Source organism: Lepeophtheirus salmonis, chromosome 1 (genome assembly GCF_016086655.4).
Source record: "Lepeophtheirus salmonis chromosome 1, UVic_Lsal_1.4, whole genome shotgun sequence".
NCBI lineage: Eukaryota > Metazoa > Arthropoda > Copepoda > Siphonostomatoida > Caligidae > Lepeophtheirus > Lepeophtheirus salmonis.
The window spans coordinates 38,751,986-38,776,662 of NC_052131.2; the positions used below are offsets into that span (position 1 = coordinate 38,751,986).

Here is a 24,677-nt window from a genome sequence, read left to right on the forward strand (position 1 = left end):
CAGTCGTTTGTCCAAATAAATTATAAACCATGTAATAAGTTTAATTATATTTATTGTGCTATCCGTTGTGTTGCTCAATAATAGAAGAATATGACATGTATAATTAAAACGAACGCCATTGTATTTTTCTAAAAAAGAATATATTATTTTTAAAGACAAGTGGCAATCATTCTTCAGTTAGGATACCTAGGTTATACCCTTATGTATTAAAACATACATAAATAAATATAGTAAAAAATCAGGTCCTCAAAGACCCATGTTTTACTCATCACTTTCGTCATCCATGATTTACGAAAGAGTCCTAATATATATTTCATTGGTCTTTTTTTTTTAAACTATATTTTATCTGTACAAAGTATTAATTTATTTTAACTTGGAAATAATAAAAAAACATCAAAAAAGTTAATTCGTTATCTCATGTTCCTTCAATCATCGTCTTCGTCATCGTCCGACTCTGCAAATATATAAATAAAATCAATGTACATCACATCAACATTAATTATGTACTTATGAAAAAGCAAGGCACCGACACATAAGATTAATTATCTATCTATCTTTAATACAAAAAGAGGAAAGGAAATCAGAATTTGCCTCTGATAATTTCTTGAAAGAAGCGGGGTACATCAATATAAGGAGTTTGAATTCAAATGATTTATCCATAGGTAGTTCTTTCAAAATACTAATGATTTCTTGTGTAATTTTATCATTAACTTCTGCTTCTCCCTCCAGTAGTATCAAATAGGATACTATCTCTTGTAGATCATATGGGTACAATGATAGAGGAGAATCCGAGTGTGCATGAATTCGCTGGACAATACTTGGAAGTCTAGTAATAAGCATTGAGTTATAGTTACAATGATAGAGGGATGTACTGAAATATCGAATGAATTCAGCAAACCAAATAGAGGAACGAGAAATCAAACGAGAAATGATGTTAGCCGATGGAAAACTCCCCTTGTCAGTAACTAAATTTGTCAGTATACATCTAAAATCATCTTGAAGAACATTAGAAGGAAGTAGAGACAACAATATTTCACAACAGCGTACAAATGAGTCAGAGAGATGACTATTAAGATTCTTAATGATTGACCAAAGGACAACAGATTTCTCAGCGCATAGTAGATCAAATCTTGCAGTTTCAAATAAATGCGATAGAGCTTCTTCTGTCCTACATTCAGGAGGAACTCTCAAGAAAAACTCCCAATCTTCCAGATTTTCTTCAATAGCAATGTATTCTTTTAGAGAAATAAAGAGTTGAGATTCCAAGGTCCAAGGATGAAGACCAAAATGAAATTCCTGATTCTCCATGAGTAGTTTCCTATGATTTCCTAAACATTTCATTAGTAAACATAGATAATAGAAATTGACCCCGGTGCCTTACACTTAAAAAAAAAATATATACATATATTTATAAATATAGATGCTTACCTTCTTCCGCCTTCTCAAGCCACTCAATGAACTTTTTCATTTGATCCATGAATACAGACCAACCTCTTTGAGAGTGGCTCTCGCGGTACCACTTAAGAATAACGTCTTCTGAGAGGACGTCAGCTATAAAAGAAGATGAAGAGAGAAAAGGGACATGTGAAGGAATATGTGGTGTTTATATAAACAAAAAATTATATCTTACTTTTATAGAGCAAAAGAATGATTTTATTAAAAATCTTGAGGAAGTTCATATTATCATAGCAAAATTCCTGAATTTTGTTAAGTAACACAAGTTCAGACCTACTATTGCTAGAAAAGGCTTCAAAGAGGGGTACATGTCTTCTAATATGTCGCAATGCCTGATCCTGAAGAAGATCTTCCTTCTTACTCCATTCGATAGCGCTCATGACACAGCTCCATATCTATTGAATTGGACAAAAATATTATTTATAGTAGTCGGCAATGAATGTCTTTATTTCTTTTACCATGACAACAGAGTCAGATTCAGGGATACTGTTCTTTATTAGAATGTCAACAATTTCTTTGGATGGTTTCTCTTCAGTAATGGCGACTTTGAGTTGACGCTGAACTTTAAGACGCCTTTGCTGCTCTTCCTGTTGCTTCTTGAAGCTAACCACCTCTGGAAGATCTCTAGCGCTGAAGGTCTTGGCAAAATTTTCTTTCGTTTGTTGTTGATTGTGTGCAGGGAAGAAATCCATGAGACTGGACTCCATGCCAGACTTCTTGATCACGTTGATGACTGCAGTTCCCCCTTTCTCGGACTTGAGGGTAGAGAGGACTTCGAGAAGGAATTCAAGAGCCGTTCCATCCTTGACCTGGTGCTCATTGATGAGTATTGGAAGAAGTGTAGCTGGGATTTGGCCTGAAGCGAGCCAAAGAGCCGTGATCTGTGCCAGAACAGTTCTTTCATCGTGTGAAAATCCCTTGAGCGAAACGAGGATTTTATTCATTTCTTCCTCGTGCATCTTTTCCAGGTACTTGTAGCGACGCATGAGCTGAATAAACACCTGGTCGAATGCCTTCAGTCCCTCCAGATCCCCGGGAGTGCAGCATTCGAACAGGCACGTCTCAGTCTTGTGTGGAGGATCTCCATCCGTCACAATTATCCCTCCAGGGGCCAAAAGGCCACCCGCGATCAATACTTCGATCAAATTCACTCCATAGCGTCGGTAGTCGAGCTTGGATCCTGCAGAATCCAAATAGCGGAATACAGCTTCTAAATCCCCCTTGGTTTCAGACAAGCCTTCAAAGATGGCATCGCGGAAACCTAACGGATCATACTGCTTCTTCTCATCTCGCTTACGCGTCTTGAGTCGATGTCCTGTGAGACTCGGTAACGGTGCCTTTCCACTCATTCACTTTTGTATTCCCCGGATTCAGATTCTCTTCGACTTCAGTTGCCCTTCGATTCCTTCTACTCTTTCCCAGCGCAGCTTTGATCACCTCAACTCCACTCTTCCAACTTGTATTCACTAAGCACGTACACTTTCATTCAAGCTTTAACTTACCAAGTCCACCTTCCTTCTTCTTCTTCTTCTTTTCCTTCTTCTTTTCTCTAGCCAGCTGAGCTTCCTCTCCTGCTCCGCCGCTCAGCAGCTGCTCCTTGCTCGCCTTCTTCTTTCCTCGCTAACAGAAGCAGTTTCATACTCTCCTTTTTCTACCTATTCTATTCCCTTCCAATCAGGAATCGCGATGGCCAATGAGTCGCCTCCCTCAACATGGGCACAGGAAAAAACACTCCTCCAGTCTTCATATCAATTATCAAACCATCACTTCATTTCCTATCGTCTTCCTCACTCCCTCGGCCACGTTGAGTGGAATATCACTACACAACAAAAGAAAAACGTGACAATCCAATTCTGACTTCCTTGCTAAATATACAAATATAAATAGTCAACCATTACCCAAAACTTCATAGAACTAGCATGTCGAGACACATGGAATGAATATTGCATGTTTGTTCCGGCTAAATTATTTTACTCCAAGTAGTAATTAATGTTGTACTTTTTATTACCTTAATAAACTAAAATAATCCTGCATCTAATTTCTATTGTATGTGACGTTTTCTGATCCTGTTCATATTATATTTCGTTGCTATTTACTAATGGTACGAACTATTATCAAGAATGAGTCCTAAACGACAATTCATTAATCCCACCATATCATTGAATAATAATAACAAATAGACAAGGATGTTCCTAAGTAGGATTCTGAGGACTGTAGATATGTAATGTTGAGGTTTATTGGATAATGTGATCTCTTATAATTATGTATACAGTATAAGGACTATAAGATATACATACTAATATTATACAACCTGGAAAATATTCTTCTGTAATCAAAGAATTAAATATACTATATATATAAAAATATATTAATGAAAAGTTTCAATCTTTTTTACTTTGGTTTTAACTCATACTAAAATGCTGGAAATAATATAAAATATTTGAATTTGTCTCTTTATGTTGCGTACAATCAATAAATAGGTCATAGGCTACTAAATATCAGCTTATCTTCCTTCTTGATAACTTAATAAACGTTGACAATCCTTTTCAGGCCTAGTTCATCCCATATTTCAAGAGATTGACCCATTTATAGATTAATATGTGAGATACATCATATTTATTTGAATTGAACAAGAGGGTCATTATTTGAATTATAATTATAATATACATTATTTTGAGGTAACTAAATACATAATTTTGCCTATATTTTGAATCACAATTTCAATAACAATACGTCTAATCAGGTACTATAATATTCTTCAACAATGAGTTTTCGTCCACAAAGATCATAATCATTGAAAATGTCAATGGCTTTTAACATTCCCTCCTCGTTTGAAAAACAAACCATACTAAAATAAAAATAAAGTCATTGGTTATATATTTGAAAACTCAAATGACAGTTAAGTTAGACCCCCCAGTGATAGGGAGATTCTGCAACAAGCAAAAACAAAATGCAATATGTGGGAGCTTGTGGAGTCTTCGCAGGAGATGACGAGAAAAAAACAACTTCACTAATAATATTATATTAAAAAACTGTCAAACTCTAAGTGATTATTACCCTTCATGCATGTTGTTTTTATGTGCCAGTGCATAAGTCACCGTTCCAGCTTTCTTCATTAGATCTTTCAGATCCTGGAAAATAAAACGGAAAGAGTGAGGATATTAAAAACACGGAACCTTTAACTTAAATTATAATGCACAATCCAAATAATATTCATAATTACGTTAGCAGTTAGCACAAATAAATCATTGGAAGAGGTTAAATGATGTCACATACCTGCCATTCAATTCTCGTGGATAAGTTTTTTACTAATATCTTATATTTTGTAATTTCTGGAGTGCCATATCTCTTAACCCAAGTGGCTTGAACCGGTTCATGATTTAACCCTCCTTTAAATCTATATTTATCAGCAGTCCTTGGGCCGCGAGCAACTTCGACAGATATTCTAAAAAAGTATATGCATAATTCACTAAAAATTGCTATGCTTTTAATTTATAAATAAGAATAATAAATTAAAATTCAAACTCATTTGACGAATAGTGCATAAATTTAAAAATGTATAAGAAGAGTGAGGGAATAAATTCTTGAATTCCGAACACTTCCATTTAAATTCGATAACTTCCTGCATATTTACCTTTACATACACCAGAAAAGTATCTGGTCCAATTTAATTTAATACAATAATACCATCTCACTTAGTGGCGTAAGGAAACATCAGCAAGGGGTGCAATGCCCCAAACAATCAAAATCTTGCGTATATGTTGCAGATTTTTAGTTATGCCACATACATTAGGTGATGTATACATCGATCAATAACACACTTTAAATAAATGATTTTGAAGTATGGGGTTCGGAAATGAAGTATTTTTACTCTTAAATACAATTATTAATTATAATATAATTAATTTATGATATTCGAACCTTCTTCCACGGAATGTTAGTCCATCTAAATTATCTACTGCATGATCTGCATCTCTGTGATAATCAAATTCCTACAAAATAGAGAGAATAAAATAGAATTAGTAGATATCTGTTAATAATATTTATTGTCCCACCCTGTCATTTTGAAGGTATGATGACTGTATAATTGAAAAAAAGCATTAACATATATAAACAAATTAGACGCCAACAAACGCCAGATATTTGAAATATGTATTAACTATTAATAATTATGTGTTATTTAATTACATACATTTTCCCTTAGTTATATACAGCATATCCCCTTGTTAAATTGTACACTACATAATATGTAATTGTATCATGGAAACATTATTGTCAGCTAAGAATTTTCCTCATTATTTCATCAGATAGATCAAATTGATTTTGACAAGGGAATTTAAAGAATTATCAATGATCATCAATAGATAACAACAACTTACAATAAAGGCAAATCTGGTTTTAAGCTTCATATCAAATCGATCTCTGTATTTGGAGAATATATCACGAATATCAGAGCGACTAGTGTCGGTTGGAAGGCCTCCTACATATACACGACAGCCTCGATAAGGTCGGAGTAGATGTTCATCCCGACGCCGATCCTTCATACTTTAAATATCGACATGGATCCTGCTAGTGTTTGTTAATCATTAGCTAAGAAGACAAAACGTCAAGCTAGTACCTACGCTGTGTTACTTTATAATGATCAATTATACTTAATATTAGGAATAGTAGATAATAAATGTTATTATTTATTATTATTATAGATCTGTAATGAAAAGGCGTGACCTTTTAGAGAGAATCAAAACAAACAATAGTTTCAATATGACCATATGAAATAACTTCTTGGCCACATTCATTCTTTGATCCCATCTCCATGACTCCTAGGATCATTATATTATCCCAATTCAAATTTTATTCCTTTGTCCATGAGTCCACTTCTCCCTGCATTACTCACTTTGGCCCGAGTAAGGTTCTTGTGGTACAACTGACTCCTATCTTTTTTTCTATATTCGGCTCGCCCATCCTAATCATTATTATTGTTATTATTTTTTACTCATACTTCTGCTGCTTGGAGGCTATTTTACATGTATGTACGTACATCTGTAGTGAAAAACCAATATTATATGGAGAATACAGGATCCATCCATCCCAAAAGGAAGATATCCGTCCTAAATTAGATATAAAGTGAGTTTTCATTCATAACAATGAGTGGTTGATGTTTATCGCATGACGTATTTTGATAAGACCAATTTTTAATATTTATGTAATGTAGATATGTACTTCTTTTTACGAAGCTTCAGATTATTTTTGCTTCATGTACTTCTCTCTTTCTCCCTCCCTCCCTCTACCTTTCTTTGCCTCCTTCATTTTCTTTCCTTTTCTAATATTTTTATATGTCATGATTTTAATAATAACATGGAATTCATCTAAAAGAAAATAATACAAATATGGGGAAAAGAGGGAGGCGTAAATTTTTCTAAATAAATGAAATGAAAGGATGTGTAATATCAATAAGTATGTACGACTGCTATTAGTATTACATTTATTTCAATTGTATTCTTTTAATAATAAACATATTATTGAGAGATAATGAGTCCTCCAAATTATAGTACGGAATTTTCATTATCACAATACTAATGTTTATTCATTCCCTTCGTTTACAATAGATAATAGTACTATAACTATATGTTATATTATTTCTTGACTTCAATTAATTATTATGACAGAAAAGGTGTTCACCTCCACCACCAATGTTTGTGTTACTTATTTATTTACCATCTATCTAAGTACTAAATAAGATAGTGTTCTAGGTGGGTGGGTAGTTGATTTTTACGTATTATTATTTATTATGTATGTCCATAGCCACATATGTATGTAGGTAATACTCTGTAGTTGAAAGAAACGATGCCAGAGTCCATCATAGGTGCAGCGTAATGTACGATCCAAACTAAAGAAGAAAGCTGATCCCGTCTCAAGTTCAAAGGGTTTTTTAAAGTAAAAACAGACTTAACATCTATAATGTTTTTTATACTGACATTGACGTGGTTATATTAAAATTAAGGTTGAACTGTGTTATTTAAGACGTTTTATGTTATATATGTAGTTAGTCTGAATAGATTTTCTTAGCTGGGGTCGCGCGCTCGTTCATTTCTTATCTCACTCTATACTTCTTACTTCTACTAACATGAACATAGTACAGTATATAAAATATAACTACAACTCAAGTTTACTTCTTTCTTTTTATTTTAGGTTTGCTTTATACTAAGGAGAAGAAGGTCGAATTATGCCTTAAAAAATATGAATTATCTCCAGGTGTAAAAGTTCTTTTCTCCATCATCTACGACAACTGCAACTACTCATTGATATAATAATACCTACATGTTTCGTCTTTCCGAGTGTTACGCCGAAGAACGTGAACGTCCTTTGTGAATGATAGTTATCTAATGTTTTAACAGAAGAAGACCAATCTATTGATTATTTGATAGTATTAATATATAGTGACAATTTTGTGCCTTACCTCATTCTTTTCTCATCCTATTGGATATTATTCACAATCGTAGATACATACTTAGTTACATTTAACATTATATATATTCATTTTCTTAAGAAAATACACGAAGAAGAGAGAAGGAACAAGAAAGGAAAATTTGTGCTTTAGGAGTAGTACCTATCTTTTCTCTTTAAGGTGAGCAACTTATTATGTATTTTAAGTTATCATAACTAACTAACTCTATGTACATATATGAATGTACGTGCGTACGCAAAATGTCAAAGGATATATATATATATAGTATGTAGTGTTGCTGTTTTATGCATACCTATCATATGATTGAATAACGTAGATCATACCTACATATATCAATAAACCTGGATGAGTGTACATACATTAATACATGGATATATTCATTGGAAGGATAATAGCCCTCCTCAAATACTTAGCTTAACTGAGTTCTCTCAAATGAGGATTAAAATCCCTGACGTATTGGATCTGACCAGCAAATACATATTTTGTAGAGTAAATAGTACTACAGTCTCTTACGTATGGTGATTCCATTATTCTTGGATTGAATGTAAATTTAAAAGGAGGTACTAAAACCCCAAGGAGGAATAATGTGTGTATAATGTATATTGAGTCCATTTCGGACCGATGTCTGTTCACAATTTGTGTGGGCGATTTCTTGTTTATAGTCAAATTTTAATATCACTACTTACTACTCCTAGTAATAAATAATACTATGTAATAATGATAATTCTCAAGCTATAAACGCTTTGCAATGTGTATCACTTCAATTTTACCGCATTGACCTCTCTTTTGACAATCATTTACATAAGAAACAGTTGTATTTACCCTCATTTGATTCATTAGTATGTTGAATAAATATATAGTAGATATTACATACTTACCATTGTGGATTGAATGACCTTACCTATGCTACTACGTAGGTACACTTTAGGTCCTTTTAAATAAGGGTATGATGATTCGATAGTTCAGCTACTAAACTTAATGTAAGTAGCCTTATCTGGATTTATTACTTATAGTTGTTTTTAACAATACTAAAGTAAGAGCTACATACGAGTTACTTACTTTGTTGTTTTAAAATCTTGTTCAACACTTTCATATGAATGATACCTACATACTAGGTTTATTCAGTTAATAATGTCATATTTGCTATGATAAAGATTACGAATGCAATTCTTATTGATGTTTGTGTGTAAGATATAACCAGTTTTTTATATTATCAAGGATAAAAAAATTAATTTTCGTGACATTAAATCAATTTCTTCTCGAGTATTTACATAATATTATGTAGATTAAGAAAAAGAAAAAAAATGTTTACTCTAGAGAGGAGGATAAAACATGAATTCATACCTACTTTTGAAATTAATTACTTCTATGGTTGCATTTACATATCTGTCGGAATTTGCGAGATATTTTATGCCCATTTGCCTCACCGCATAATTATCAACCTTTAAACCATTATTATGATTTAACAAGAACAATATAACTTTAATTAAGTTCCATTTTCTCATATCTCATGAAAAGCTGATTTTTGCAAACTAAAATTTGGAATACATTCATTCCTAAGTTATAACTAAGTGCTTCTAGACCTAAATTCTTTTAAATTCATGATAATCTGTTGTCTTTTTATTAATGGGGAATTTTAAAACTTCAAATAAAAATACGTTTGACCAGCACGTCGTTACCTTTGTTGTACCACGCAACCTTTCTTATGAAAATAAACGGAAATTAAAAAGGCTCATAATCAGTTGCTAATTAGCCAATTCTTCCCAAATGTTGAATTACTAATCTATTCAATAATTACTGTGAATAGTTCACAGCTTAACAAGAGCCAATTCAAATTTAGCCAATCAACGTTGAGAAAACTGATTAGGAAAAAGAACAAAACATCGTCAGATAACAAAAAAATCCACCATATATTTTTGTGTTAGCGATAGTGTTGGGTTGGTGCTTATTAAGAACCGTGATCCAGCCCAGTCCCATTTGTTGATCTTTAAAGAATGTAAAATTGGTCCCTCGTGACAGCATTGAGGGGTCTTTTCATTTTTTAAATTATTATGTTATATAATTAATTAAAGAAATAAGTAAAAATATGATAAGTTCGTTTTATATTGTATTATAATGAAAACATGAATATTTTTTTGCAAGATATGTGCAATGTTCTTAATATATATCTCACTTACCTTATTTGGCATAATAAATCTTCGATATTTGTATGAAAAATTCCAAGGAACGACAGTTAAAGACCGGCCCCAAGGACTCAATTCCAAGAACGAGTTCCTGGACTGTACCGAATATCGACACAACACTAGTTAGAGATGTAACGCCGAGCCAGTGGCACTTTAATTGTAGTATGCGAGTTCCATCTAGTGATACGAGAACGAACGTTATTATTGTATCTATATTTAGTTGGTCTAATTGATCTACTTTGAGATTTTGACATTCCTCAAATGGTTTACACTGTAAGAAGTTTGAGAACCCCTGGTGTAGGTTAAACCTAATCATCAAATTTGATAGTCTTAAATGTATTGAGGGAACAAAAATGTCTGAAGAGTGGGAGCTTTGAGCCAATATTTTCACTACTCCTTAAAATTTTTATAAAATTGATTTTCTTTAAAAACAAAAAAACACCCAACTTTTATTCTATATCCTACACAGTCAACTACGTGTGTCATTATGATAGAGACATGATAGTGAAGTTTTATGTTGTAGAACTAATGTAAATTTATACATTTTAATAAATTATAATATATGAGAAATTGTGTTTCCTTCTTTTTATTTTTTTAGCATAAATTAACTTTACATTTAAATCCATTCAGAAAAAAAAAGAGATAGTAATGGCTGAGACCATCTGACTCCATGATATGTATAATATACATACTTATTATAATTCATATATACAGTCAAATCCGCATAAGATAAACTTTGCGTTTTCAGGCAATAAGTGATCTTATTCGGATTTTTCTCTTATCCGAAGTTAGTAGATGTAAATAATGTAGTAAAATATTTGTCCCTGTGAAAAGTTGTTATAAGCAAATTTTCTCTTATCCGAATTTGATAGTATTTAAAAAAAGACTGATTGATATACTCGTATGTCTTAGTGTTGGGTTCGGTTTGGAAATCCTAGAAAGATCTTAAACTGTTATAATTTTCACAAATTTGCTCCAACTTCGGTTTGGACCGGTCTCGAAGTACAATTCGATTTAGAACTGAAGAAAAAAATAGGACTCGGATCGAGTTCCAATACGTTAGTACTATATTAACTTTGTTTATGAATTTTATTCGTTGTTCAATAGTCATCCTCGTAACAAGAATCAATATTCCACCAAATTTTTATATGGAAAATAATGCCTCTCTTATATGACCACTGCAATACTTGGAATGGTCTAGGTGCTTGATTTCTGAGTTCTAGATACTGTAGGTGCTATGAGGTAAAAAACTTTTCGCAAATAAATGGTAAATTTTATTAATTAAATAACATTGAAATAAAAACCTTACTATTACGAATCAGGACCAAATTGCAGTTATGGTTCATAAATCTTGTAACTACTTGCAGCCAAAATTTCAATAAATGTCATAATTGTTGTTATGAGATCACTTTTTGGCTTGAGACACAGACATTACAAGAGTAGTTTTAGATCAGTTTAAAAGAAGAAGACAATGTCTGTTAGTGGTACCTTGGGATAATTCGTTCGATAGTTGTGTCTGAGAATTGAAAAATGTCCCTGAAATCCCTCTTTTTATATCTCTATCTATGATTCAAGGCATAGAAAAACTACGAAGGGACAAATTTGGTTGGACTTCAGAGGCAACTAGTAGATAGGTCATGAACAAACTAACAAAAGGTTTATAAACAAATAACCGATTAAACTATTGGAACCAATTTTTTGTTCATCGAATACCAAATTGTTCGACTTGGTAGTCGTTGAATACAGAAGTGTCTCTCTAAATAATAATGGATCACTACTTCAAAATTTTCAAGTAAACTGTTCAGTTTTGTATTGAGGGTTTTGCGATGAATGATGATACATATGATGTGAAATTTTTAGAAGACCGAATAATGATCGAATACAGCAAATTAGTTCACCTTAATATTGCTAAACTTATTAACAATTGCAATATTTCAGGGAGGGGACAATTTCTCGGCCTTCTGCACTTATGCTCATTGATAAAAGTGAAATATGCTGTGTAGGTAATCCCTTAGTCTTTTTATTAATCTTAAAAATTCCCCAATTTCTTGGAAACTGAATAAATAAAAAGTGTAATACATAGCTTCTTAGAATAATTGCTCGTCCTTCATGCCAATCTTTGCGAGTCTTTGTGGATATATATATTTTTTGATAAATCTATTAAAATAATACGTCAGTGGGGTTTCTATTCTTTACGGATCATATGTACGTATTTAATATTATGAATAATTGTCCTTGACTATCGAATCATCAATAATACATATTTCATATATTTATAAGTACATACTACTCTGAAGCCCTTGAATATTTACTTAAAAATACAATAAACGATATTAATATTATATGGGCTTTGTTAAGCTAATATGATAAAAAATACAGTATGACTCTTTAATAAAATGATTTGGACGAATTAAATGTCTTGTTGAGTTCTCTTATACAGCATGCATAATTGGTTTTCGTGGATATATCGTGCTGTTTGAGACTGTCAATATTACAAACAAATATTGTATTTCTTTTGAATGTAAATGGTAGATTTTATTGCTAAAAAAGTTCTTGAAATGAAAAACTGTAGATAGTAGCTATAACGAAACTCAGACTGATCGAACTTGGACTACACAAACGAGGTACTACCGTCATCAATAGTATGTTTCTCATTATTAAATTGTGTGTTTTTATCGATTTGGGGGAAGGAGGCTACATCCCCTTCAGCCCCTCTGAGTATGAACATGATGCATAAAGGAAGCTAAATAGTAAATGTCGAATATCTCCAATTTACTAGAACGACTTATAAATCAACTATCAGTGCAGTTTTAAGTATTACCTCAAAGGATTTGTACTATTACGAGGTAATAATACAATAGTCAGCTGATATTCAGCACTATTTCTTTGATTTTGAATTTAGATAAGAAGTATAGTATGTTATATTTATAGTTAATCTAATTGAACTCATTTTTTTAAAATGAGGAAATATTTTTGGACATATGTTGGAAATATTTAGTAATGGATATTTATAGATTGAGAAAGATATACCCATTATTCCTTGATAGAATGTACATATGCGCATATTAATGAATGCACATAAAATATAGATCCACCCAAACTGATTCAGAGATGTAACGAGTATGATAATAGTTTCTGAATAACCTAATACGTACATAATTGTCTATCTAATTTCTCTGCACTCTTTTCTACAACATATGACCAATTGTTCTTACAATACAAACAATCAAAATAAATTGATGCTATCGGTATAAACTCTGCGTTCATATAAATAAAAAAAGTTCTCTTTATCATCTGATAGAGTTTCTTAATAGATGTTTCACCCAATTTACCCCAAAAGAAGAAACATCCCCCTTTGGGATTTGTGGTAGTAAATCCACTAGTAGGGGAATGATCGTTTGTATATAAATAAAAGGATTTGGTGATTTGTTAGTTCTGTCAGTCAACTCGTCAAATTTTCTTTTTTTCCCTTTGTATTTGCATCTTAGCTAAGGATTTAACTCATGCTTCAAGAACAAGGGAATTTCTCACGAATATAATATTAATATATCTATGTACAAATAGTGAGTCAGCCGCCCATGAGTATCGCGTTTATGAAAGGGTGGAATAAATTCAATTCTTTATGCTTGTCTTTTTTTTTCTGCCCTAATGTCATTATTTTCTTTAGGGTTGATTCTTATTGATTGTCATGATCATTGAATTGAAAGTTAATTTGTATGTACTTTTATCTCTCCTCAATAGATGACTATAAACTACATACATTTTAATCTCATACCCCCAAAGATAACTCCTTTAAAAAGTTCAAGAGCCCTTTTGATGATACGTTAAAAGCTTGGATCTAAAGAATATACCATAATGCTTAGAATTAACAACTCTACCTTGCAGTAAATACTTCGGATTGGGGGGATACTTGGAATGCAAGTGCTTTAGACTACAAATTCCCGTTTTGAAGTTGGACGGTAACGAGGCATGTCTTGAGTTATTGCTATGGCTGGAGTAGTGTCCTCTAAAAGACCCAATATAATAATTATAAAAGAAACATGTATCTTCTTTTGACTATGTACAAGTTACAAGCTGAATATTGGACTGGAATAAAAGTAATTGTATATATTAAAGAATGCTTTGGTCTATGAGTTTTTTAAACACCGAGTGCCTACGTAGTTTATTCTGAAACTTTCATCTTCTTGTAACTAGAACACTTTGATTCATAATTGGAATTGAACTATATTACTTAATTCTGTCTTTTTTGTTTACGAGCACTTTTTTTTGGAACACTTATTGCTCGTAATACAAGATAATATAATATTATATATGATCCACAAGAGACCGGGAATCCATTCATAACCATAAATAATTAATTGACTTAGTTTACAATTAGACATTGCATAAACTATTCAGTATAGGTACATACATTCGTAGTGATATGTTTTCGAGATTGGTTTTGATCTTGCCCTGTCCTCGACACCTCAAAGCCTTGGTAGTTTCTTGTACATATTTGCCTCTTGTTAAAGATTCTTAGACTAAGATAAAATATATTAAATATTCAATTAATCGATCATAAAATTTTGTTTTCCGAATCACGAAGAGTTTTTGTTGTTTTTTATAAATATTATCAACCCCTTCAAAAAATTTACATGCTTGTCTTGTTAGAATCTAGAGCCTTCAAAGTCTTGAATTTGGCAATGCTATACATAGGCTTATGGCTTGATTAATCAATTCAGATCAACTGAATGTACATACTTTCATATGTACTTGAACAATTTAAAGTGTCTCGTTATTATTTGGGTTAGTCATTTTAGGAGAAATGAAAGGGATGGTGAATGTTAGTGAAGCGCAAATGATTGTATTAAATGGATATATGTACATTGTAGATATAAATATATATAATTTAATCATCTAAGAAGAACATTTGTAAGATGAGGAGAATAATATTGGGGAGAAGAGAGAAAGAAAGGAAAATGGTTTAATATGAATTTATGACATAGAAGAAGGATTAACAACATTTCTACACAAGGAGAAGGAAGGAGATTTATTCAGGAGTAAGGAAATCAATGGAGGAATAATTAAATTAATATGTACTATATACATATGTTTGTTTCTTCCTTCGTCTTCTTATCACCACGTAAAAGGGATGTCCTTCTCTTGATAAGATATGGATTTCCGTTCAATTGTACACATGGTGTATATTAATAGTGCTAATTAAGATAATGTAGCTTGGAATGGCATAGATATTAAGGATGTTTCTCAAAGTTACAGGCACGTACCGTTATTCTATCTTCCAACCTTTCCGCAGAAAATAAACAGAAAAAAGGACCAATATCAGTTGATAGGAGTTTGGCAATGATTTCCAACTATGGAATTGTTCAACCAATTAACAAATAGAATAGTGATAAGAGGAAAAGAAGCTGGCAAATTGAGATTTGTAAACAAAATACAGAGTATTTTTTAATGTTTGTGAGATAAAAGCTCATTTGTACCAAACTAAAGATGTCCAAAGGGATTTCCTTCAAAGCACCGTCCTTTAATAAAATAAAAAGAACTCTATACTATTCCAAATTTCGGCCCACCAGAAGTTTTTATCTAGCTTTTCAATAATAAAACTGCATTATGAAAATTACTTATTTTATAGACTAAATTCGGCACACAGAATGCAATTATGAAAGAAATAGTTTGAATAAATAAGTAAACCTTCGCCAATAACATGTTTTTTAAATATGTATATTAAATTGATAGTATTAAGATTGGACATCATATTATTAGGAGGGGATTTTAAAATCTAAATACAATTTTATTCTTATGTAAGAACATATTTTAAGCACTCATGAATTTATAGTTTTTTAATTTGGGGCCAAAACTTTATCTTGATTTGAAAATGATCAATACTACATATTTTCAAGTAACCTTTCAGTAAATAAAAAAAAATAAAAATGTGAAAGACTAATTTCTCTTGCTCTTCCCTAACTATACCATCGACTGAGACAAGATGTCTTTGGATTGATTTAGAAATTTCGATGTGATCAGCAAATAGATCATATGTAACCCAAAAAATGTACTATATGATTCTTTAGACAAAGCAATGTGATCATGATTAAATATATAATTTCAAAGGTCCTTCAAAGTTGAAACTAAGATTAAATAACTACTTTTGTTGGATGGAGTCTTTCTCCCGTAAGTTGAGAGTTGAATATAAACCACCTGGAACCAATAAATAATTCTGAATAATGCTTCAAGTTATATATTTTTTGACGACCTATCTATTTACAAGGTGCTCCAGATTAATGGGGATAATAGTTAAAGTCTAATAACGAACAAACTAGATGGGGTAGAACCAAGTTTTTATTATTATTTGAAAGCTGCATTTAGTTAAATTAAATTATTAATAATGAGATCCGTCTCTCTAGATAACCTCGGTCACACAGCGCCGGAATCTTTTGCAGGTCCGGGCGACCTCGAGCGGATCCAGCTTTGCCATTGTACTGGTTCTGTTTTTGCACTTTCTATTTAGATTCCAGGGATGGATGGAGTAGCCCAAGAAAGAAATTAGACCTTCCATAAAGACAGCCCCACAAGGCCAAGAAAGTACAGGTTGTCATTCCCGAAAGATCTCCTACTTTTGGAGCCCAGATTTTTGGCCTGCAAGCAGCCTGTACCTGAACCAATGCAATTTCTATCTCTGGGGGAGGGTCGAAGATGAGGCTTGTGCCAAGTATCATTCGTCTGTGGCGCTTTAAAATGACAAAACTGGATCTGCACGAGGTCGCCCGGACCTTGCAATGCTTCTGGCGCCATTTGGACGAGGTTATCAAGAAAGGCAGATCTTATTATAAATAATTGAATGCCATTAAATGTAGCTTTTAAATAATAAATAATTTATGGTCGTAACACATCCAGTTCATTTGTTATAAGTATTTAAAGATTTTTTCCAAATTTACCTAGACCACTCAGTACATTGTAGTATACTTCACTCATAATTAATATGGATGTCATCTGGGAAATGAATTTATACATAGCTACTTCTATCTAAATAAGCCTTTTTCACAAAAATAATCCAAGGATATTTGGACATCAGGAAACATGAGCAATAATTGAATTTGCTCATTTTCTCGAATTATTACTTTATTAAATGCATTCTTTATTGAATTAGGATCATTTTAATTGAATAAACTTAATTCCTTGCACCAATTAATTCTTTCATGAAGTTATGGAAATGCAATGGATGTAGTTTTGTTATTTACATGCATCCTTTTGTTTTGATGATAATTGAATCAATTATGACTCAAAAAAGTAAGGGCTGACTAAAAAGTACAGAAAAGTCAAGTGCTTTCTCCTTTCTTCGCTCATCTAAGCTTCATAGATAAAAGTCACAACATAATTGAGCAAGTAAAGCTCAGCCTCTTCAATTAAAGGAAATGTGATGGTATATCTTCTTTTATTATATATGTGCTGTGTCAATATTAAACCAATCTTGAACAAAAATCAATAAAAGGAGAAAATCCCAGTATATTTTCTACTTCATATATTTATATATAGGCATGTTTGAGTCAGTTATAGCTTTTTGTATTCAAATTTGTGGGATGAGTTAAAGTACTCAAGAACCAATGCTATAGTTGATGACCTTTATTTGTTTAAAGGGCTCGGATATGGCCTTTCAAATAAAATCTATCTATCAATTTCTTAGTTTTTTAAAGAGACGATCAATTTTTAGCCACTTTAAGTGCTGCAAAGGGTTTATAAGAATAATTTGTTGATAGAAATGGACGATAATAATTCCACATTGAAGAATACAAATGTAATTCACACTCAATTTTGAGAAAAATTATTCAAGCTTATTTGTATGTTGACGGGCCACCTATACTTATACAAAAAAATAAACGTTTGTTAAGTCTTTAATACCTCTAATATAAGTATTTATTTTACTTATTTGATGTTATACCTTAGTTCTTTCTATGAACCATATGAAGGCCTATATATTAATGTTATTATGTCGGAGAATGAATAGGTACTATTAAAAATATTGTTTTAAACTTCTATTTGTGAAGATTGTAATGAAATGTCATTTATACTGGTCTGACCCCACAGAAATCAGACAAACCAAAATAAGTTTCACTCCCCTTGCAACTTGTATAGAGGTTCCTTACAAGTTAGACAATTTATTATGTATATCAATAACCTAATTCACCAATTCATTGGGGAAGTAACTGAACCCATCCAATTGAAAAATTAATACATTATTATATTACTTCTTAATTGTAAAAAATTATGCTTAGATTGTTAAGCCTGTCGTTACCCTTGGCTTCTAATAACCTCAAATATATTTTTTTCCCCGTCAAATTAGTTCCTACTAATTTTTCATTGCATTTTTTCCCAATAAATTTATGGTTTATTTGATAAAATTGGGCTCTTTAGGCAGCGCTGCAAATAACAGGCGGTCACCAATCAATGATCAGCCGAAATACGCTCGTGATCGTTTATATCTTTAATACCTTGAGCATTATGATTGCTCAAATATATATGTATATTTTTTCTTAGTAATCACTTGTGATCGGTTGGTATGAAATACATCTATTTGCAGCGTGCTGTATTGGTATTTTTTCACAAAAAAAGGTTATAAAGCTAAAGTCATCAAAATTCCTACGTTTTTTTTATCTAAGAAATAATAAACGTACTTGAAAACTTTATTGTACATATATATCAGTGAAGTCGTTGTGATACGCCAACAAATAGACATACATGGAGAAGGCTACATTTACTTCAAATAATTCTAATCCTTTTAGACATGTAAACACTAAATTGTCATAAAAAAATTAAAAAAATTTGATAGCAATTTTATTAAACTAAATTTATCTTTTAACTTATTACCAGCTTTGTGTTGAATTCCTTTGGGTTTAACTCTAAATATTCATAAAAATGTTTCAAACATTCGAATTGTTTTGTTTTTTTTAAATAAAAAAAACAAAAGCGGATTTAAATATCCGGACTTTTTTACAAGAATTGAAATAACTGACACCCTATGAATAGGAGCTTCGTTGAGCATTATCAGCCCTTTTATGGCTTGAACAAGTTCTCAGATTTGTAACAAATAATTCAACATCTGAATAAGCTCTTTTTGATTCCACAGATGCGGGTGGAATGGACTCAAATAAGTTTTTAATTCTACATGCTTATATTTGCTTTTTCGATTTCGGTAATGCTAAATATTAGTCTTTTATATTATAAATACATGAAAATAATTTATTTTTTATGTATAGGGATCTCCCGGGAAAAAATTATTTCTTTGCAATTTTCTTCGTAGTAAAGAGCCAAGGGATCTAAAGATACCCGAGTAACAGTTTCTACCACATAACGCATCATTTGCTTTGTAGCATTAATTGTTAGTTTCTTATATTTATGATATATTTTTACTATATAATTGATGCTATAATGTAACAATAATTAAAAAGGATAAAAAAACCTCAATGGCGTCACAAAAGAATCGATTTTACTTTTTAAGGACTGATCAGCGGTGTAGGACTGGACTAAGCCACAAGTTCCGGTCCTAAATAAGAACCGACACAACATTAAAGATAAACCTAAATCCGGAAATTAGTTTTTAAGTATCCTATTAGAATAGGTTTAAATAATTAAGGGGTTCTTTCATCATTGATGATCTGTACGTAGTTACAATTCTTGGATTGATACTATTATCAATTATATTAGTGTTAGATTCGAGTATTACTCGAACTCGAAAAAAACTCGCCTTCATCAATTTTCGTAAAATTACTCGAACTCGGCCGAAATATTTTTTGGAAAGTTTGACTTTACTTGAGCTCGAATAATTAAAACTCGAAACTTTTGGGAAATTAATCGTCAAATTTCTAGCATTTGACTCAAAAGGATGTTAAGAACTACTACACATTCTTATTTAAAGAAAAGTTAATATTGTATTAAAAAGGAGAAACAACCAGATTACATTACATACAAAAATTCTTCAAAATTTGTACTCCACCGAACTTGAAAATTTTAAATCTAATCCAACACTATTAATAATCATAACTATACATTTACGTATGCCTCATCAAATGAGATGCTCTGCCCAGGAATCGTTCATGCGTTACTTATGTAAGATATACATATATTATTTGAGTAATGTTTTTCTACCTTTGATGTTGTTGGACGACATACGTTATTTTTTCACTGAAGAAATCTTGTGGAACACAAGTGAAAAATAGGTTTTCTGATTTGCGTAAAATTGATGTTAAGCCTCTATAAAATGACAGTTCTTTTTATCCTAGATTTTTGCAACATCTTAATCAATTTATCACACTGCTGTTGTTTTAAGGTTGAAAAATCATGTAATAGACCCTCAAAAAGATTTAAGGCTATTTAGAGTCGACATCAATTGCATATATTCATAATTCGCGAAATATTTTAGGTTTTTTTCATATTGCAAATATTTTTATTAGACATTACTGTCAACTTATTGTTTAAATCTACTGTATTTCGTTCAAACCTTCAGACCTTTCACTTTTAATAGACATTTAACTTATGGGAGTAATTAATTTCTGTCAACAACCTGCCAAATATCCTAAATTTAGATAAAAATAATTTTGCAAATTAAGTAGTGAAGAAAAAATGTGTTGTCCATTTAAAATGATTGTCTTCTAAAGTTATGTTCCTTTTTTCAATCGATTCACCAGTTTTTTTTATTATTGAACAAGTGGCTTAAGTTTCAATCAAGACCTTTTTAAACATAATGAACTCTGATAGAACGGTCCAAAAATTATAAGTAGGTTTTTCTCGGTCGTCATCGATTGTATAATCAATCGTAAGTAACGCCATGTTAGAGGCATAATTGTTGATATGTTTTGTATTTATTATACAAAATTCACCCAAAAAATACTATGGATGGCTTTCAAAATGAAAACAAAAAACTTTTGTAGTGTAGCGATTTTTATTTTTATAGAACTAGGCCTCTAACAAGATGGCCAACTTACTGACGTATCGTAAAAAGGCTCTATAATAATGGCCCTTATTCGTCATTGTGATTGGTTGCTACATACGGAATAGTTTTGAATGAATATTCTTGTTAGCAGAGAATGAATATTAAAGATTCATGAAAACAAATCAAGTTTTGTTCGAATCTTGTAAGTCTTGCTCCGTATACGAGATGAAATCATTAGAAACAAATAATTATTTTATGGCTGCTCTATTTATTAAATCAGTTTATACTTTTTTATTTATTGGTAAGCTCAGAAAAAGAAAAGGAAAAAAAAAAAAACCAAGATGCTTATAAAATGCTTTCTTTTTGCTAATAAACTATTTGAGATATATTTATATAACATCCCTTACTTCTGACCTAAACAAAGGTTAATTGAGCATGCCTGTTCCAAAGTTTCTATTGGATTAGTTCCTTCTTATGGTCTTTTAGTTATGCGAATTGGAGATTACAATGTTAATATTTATATGTCTCTAAGTGGAAATATGTGCAAGCATGATAATGGCAAAAATCCCTTTTGATGGGTATTGACCCCATGGACATTAATAGAACTCAAATTTCCTTTCATCGAACAAGCAATTTAGTAGCTACGATATTTCTCTTTGGAATGGGATACTAATACTGTTGGTTACTAAGGCAACCAGGCCCAGTCTTAGAATATGAGGGGTCTAATCAAAGAAAAAATATAAATATAAACTACTACCACTAAGTTATCGTGGACGCACAGAGTTCTTTCAATGTATATTGTATGTACACAAGTTATAGTCACATTAAAGATGAAATAGGTATATGTGTAAGCTATACTAACTCAACTTAAACTTTGAAGAAACAAAGAACTTATGCATTGAAGCTAACTTTGATCTTAATTCAAGGAGGTACAATCGGGTCTGTTTGTCCCTTGAGAAGACCTGCCAATGATAAATTCATCGCCGTTTAGCTCAATAGTAGACTTTCAAATATAAACGATATAAAATAATAGTAGGTATATAGCTAATATAAAATTATGTCAAAGTATCTAGCTATGTGAATAATCCAGATAATTTTTCTACTTGCTCCATCTTTTATATTTGGAACTTTATCGCTTTTTATAATATGTAAAAAGGATTTATGTCATCTCTGTCTGTCTGTATATACAGAAGATGGAACAATAACTCATATTTATAGATATACATATATATATGTATGTAACAAAAACAGTGCTTTTGTAACTAATAATAATACGACATCGACTCTGCGAGTTAGTCAAGGGAAGAAATGTACATATATATTTATATAAAATAAAAGGGAAAAGAGAGAGAGAGAGAGAAGGGAAATACTAAACATTTGTAGAGCGAAGAAAAATAAAGGGACTTGTCAGAAAAGAATAAAATTGTCATCGTTTTTTTTTCTTTCTTTTTCACTGAATTGATGCTCAATTTCAAATGAGCATCTCTACCCAAAAAGAAAGGAAATGAGGGTACACACACACTCTCTCTCTTCTCTCGACGACGGTGTGTGTCTAAGATGAAAAGGGAGACTTGGAAAGAAGAAGAAGAAAAGGAAGAAGCTATCTCTTTAGCTCTCTCTTTTCTAGAAAAAAAGGGAAAAAAGAGGGGGAAAAAGGAGAAGAAATCTCTTGCTCTAACTACAACTACAACAAATACAATTACCACATAAAAAAAGAAAATGGAAGAAGTTGAAAGGGGGGAGGGAAGAAACGAAGAAAAAACATTACTATAATAGATTTATATATTATATCCTTCGTCTTGGGGATGGGTTGATAACATAAATGTATCATATCAATCTATCTTTTCTATTTTTTGAAAGAGAAAATTATTTCTGATCCATATCTTCTTCTTATTTATATTGTTATTGGGGTGGAATTCACATATAGTACGTACGTACATACAGACATGGTAGATACATCAAGACATGAAAGTTAGTTGTAGAGTTACTCAGACATATATAAACTCAAACTTACTCACAGGAGGATACTAAGTTGGATAGTCATGTTATTATTGAGATGCTTGTTTGATTTAACATTATATGTACATATGTATTTATTAAAAGGATGTAATTCTCTTCACCACCATTACGGAGAATTACTTCTTGACAATGGGCCACTTTATTGATATATATATATATATATCGTTAATCCTTTAAATACGAATATGTCAGAGGAGCCCTTTCAATAGTCCCCCCCCCGCAAATCCTCTGCTCCTCCATGACGGGTTGAACAGTAATAGATTATTCGATTTGTTTAACACAAGGATTATAATCATCACCCACTATACATAAATATAATATGTATGTAAGTAGCAGTCTTATATACGCATACTAATTTAATAGATTACAGACTAATATTTTGATAGAATACACTCTCAAAGTTCGAGCATCAATACCACAAAACAATCTTGAACAAAAATAAAAAAAAGATAAATTATCATTTAAATTTGGTAAAACTTATTTAGTTGATAGATGACTGTGTGTTTAGGGTAGTTCTTTTAAACGCTTGCAATTTTCTCTGATCTCATCCATCCCCCTAAAAATCGTTTTTAACGCAAACAGATATTAATGGAGAGTAAGTCCGGTACGAATGTCACTCGTTCAAGTCAGTTGCTCATTATGGTTCCTTAGGACAATGAACCCCTGTCTTCCTTTTAATCAGGAACAAAATGTTCTGCACTTTTGTATATCTTGTGTAATTTAAATTGTAAAATATAGAGAACTCGTTTTTGGCTATAGCGGTCGGATGCACTACTGGATTGTTCCAAAAATTCAGAAAACCTATCGAGCAAAATAGTGAGGACCCACTGACGATGATTTTCCGGAAGCTTTGCCATCCGGAAGGAGCCAAAATCGTCCGAAGTCTTTCTTTGTTGAGGAAAAAAAAAAAAAAAAGAATAATCCCGGCCAATCGATGAATGAGAAACGACGTTGCGCACTGATCAACTGTCCACCGTGTCATCAATGAAGACTTATGATACCACAGCTATTTACGTTATAAGGGATAGCTTCTAACACCGCCAAACAGGGAGAAAAGGGTCATCCGAACCAAGACTTTGATCAAGATAAAACAGAAAACTCCCACGGAAGATCTTTCTGGTTCTTCTCAGATGACAAAAGTTTCCGTCAAACCCAAAAGCATAACTTGAAAAACAATAGATGGTTGGCAAAAAGTCCTTATAACGCCCCTATGATCATGAAGGCCATGTACTCACAGCAAGTCATGTTTTTTTGTGTTGTTAGCAGCGAGGGTCACGTTATGCCGCAACTTCATCTTCAAACAGGGTCTGAAGGTCTACATCATTGCTCTTTGTACCTAAGTCTTCCCCTGTATCCGTAACATAATCAAAGACCGACCTTGGATCTGGTAGCAAGACGGGGTACCCTGTCACTCCAGCAAAAGAACATTCCATTTTCTTCATTCTGAGAATGTGATGTAAGCTCCACCGAATTCATGATCTCCAAACTCGCCAGAATTAAGCTCTTTAGACTATTTTGTTTGGGGTAATGTTGAATAGGTTTCCAATGAAGGTCCCCACAGAACCACAAGATCCCTGAGAGTTGGGATAAGGAGGGCATTCCGTACTTTACTCAGTGAGACGGTCAAGAAGGC

At 32.0% G+C, this 24,677-nt stretch overlaps 3 protein-coding genes across 11 annotated transcripts in view; 1 reads left to right on the top strand and 2 right to left on the bottom strand.

The window, feature by feature from the left end:
- Positions 1 to 35: 35 nt before the first annotated feature.
- kra (basic leucine zipper and W2 domain-containing protein kra) lies at positions 36 to 3,274 on the bottom strand. 2 transcript variants are annotated; one of them, XM_040722377.2, is made up of 4 exons: positions 1,914 to 3,274; positions 1,631 to 1,850; positions 1,429 to 1,551; positions 36 to 454 (listed from the first exon to the last, which is right to left on the bottom strand). In XM_040722377.2, exons 1-4 carry the CDS (start codon positions 2,802 to 2,804, stop codon positions 426 to 428), a joined length of 1,263 nt encoding a protein of 420 aa, XP_040578311.1. In that variant the 5' UTR covers positions 2,805 to 3,274; the 3' UTR covers positions 36 to 425. The 2 variants fall into 2 exon arrangements, with proteins under 2 accessions (XP_040578311.1, XP_071748472.1); XM_071892371.1 differs by having other exon boundaries at positions 36 to 1,328; positions 1,914 to 3,008.
- A 780-nt stretch (positions 3,275 to 4,054) lies between these two features.
- Positions 4,055 to 6,564, bottom strand: LOC121126984 (serine/arginine-rich splicing factor 6). 8 transcript variants are annotated; one of them, XM_071892391.1, is made up of 8 exons: positions 6,494 to 6,558; positions 6,222 to 6,418; positions 6,108 to 6,160; positions 5,835 to 6,045; positions 5,377 to 5,447; positions 4,732 to 4,900; positions 4,513 to 4,586; positions 4,055 to 4,303 (listed from the first exon to the last, which is right to left on the bottom strand). In XM_071892391.1, exons 4-8 carry the CDS (start codon positions 5,997 to 5,999, stop codon positions 4,195 to 4,197), a joined length of 588 nt encoding a protein of 195 aa, XP_071748492.1. In that variant the 5' UTR covers positions 6,000 to 6,045; positions 6,108 to 6,160; positions 6,222 to 6,418; positions 6,494 to 6,558; the 3' UTR covers positions 4,055 to 4,194. The 8 variants fall into 8 exon arrangements, with proteins under 8 accessions (XP_071748492.1, XP_071748497.1, XP_040578306.1 ...); XM_071892396.1 differs by lacking the exon at positions 6,494 to 6,558 and having other exon boundaries at positions 5,835 to 6,021; positions 6,078 to 6,160; XM_040722372.2 differs by lacking the exon at positions 6,494 to 6,558 and having other exon boundaries at positions 5,835 to 6,021; positions 6,074 to 6,160.
- Positions 6,565 to 6,572: 8 nt separating this feature from the next.
- The window catches only part of rhea (Talin_middle and talin-RS domain-containing protein rhea), a 49,416-nt gene continuing 31,311 nt past the window's right edge, over positions 6,573 to 24,677 (top strand). Inside the window, exons 1-2 of the mRNA XM_040722330.2 lie at positions 6,573 to 7,588; positions 7,645 to 8,080. The gene's annotated coding sequence lies outside the window, so the exon portion shown is untranslated. The remainder of the gene's footprint in view (positions 7,589 to 7,644; positions 8,081 to 24,677) is intronic.

Bases quoted from the DNA above. Each gene is read 5' to 3' on its own strand.
- kra (XM_071892371.1), bottom strand. From the start codon at position 2,804: ATGAGTGGAAAGGCACCGTTACCGAGTCTCACAGGACATCGACTCAAG. The intron at 1,851-1,913 runs GTAAAAGAAATA...CCAATTCAATAG, and splicing joins AATCTGACTCTGTTGTCATG to ATATGGAGCTGTGTCATGAG. The intron at 1,552-1,630 runs GTAAGATATAAT...CTTCTTTTATAG, and splicing joins CATTCTTTTGCTCTATAAAA to CTGACGTCCTCTCAGAAGAC.
- LOC121126984 (XM_040722339.2), bottom strand. From the start codon at position 5,999: ATGAAGGATCGGCGTCGGGATGAACATCTACTCCGACCTTATCGAGGC. The intron at 4,901-5,376 runs GTTCGAATATCA...ATACTTTTTTAG, and splicing joins CTAACATTCCGTGGAAGAAG to AATATCTGTCGAAGTTGCTC. The intron at 4,304-4,512 runs GTAATAATCACT...TTTTTATTTTAG, and splicing joins AAAAACAACATGCATGAAGG to TATGGTTTGTTTTTCAAACG.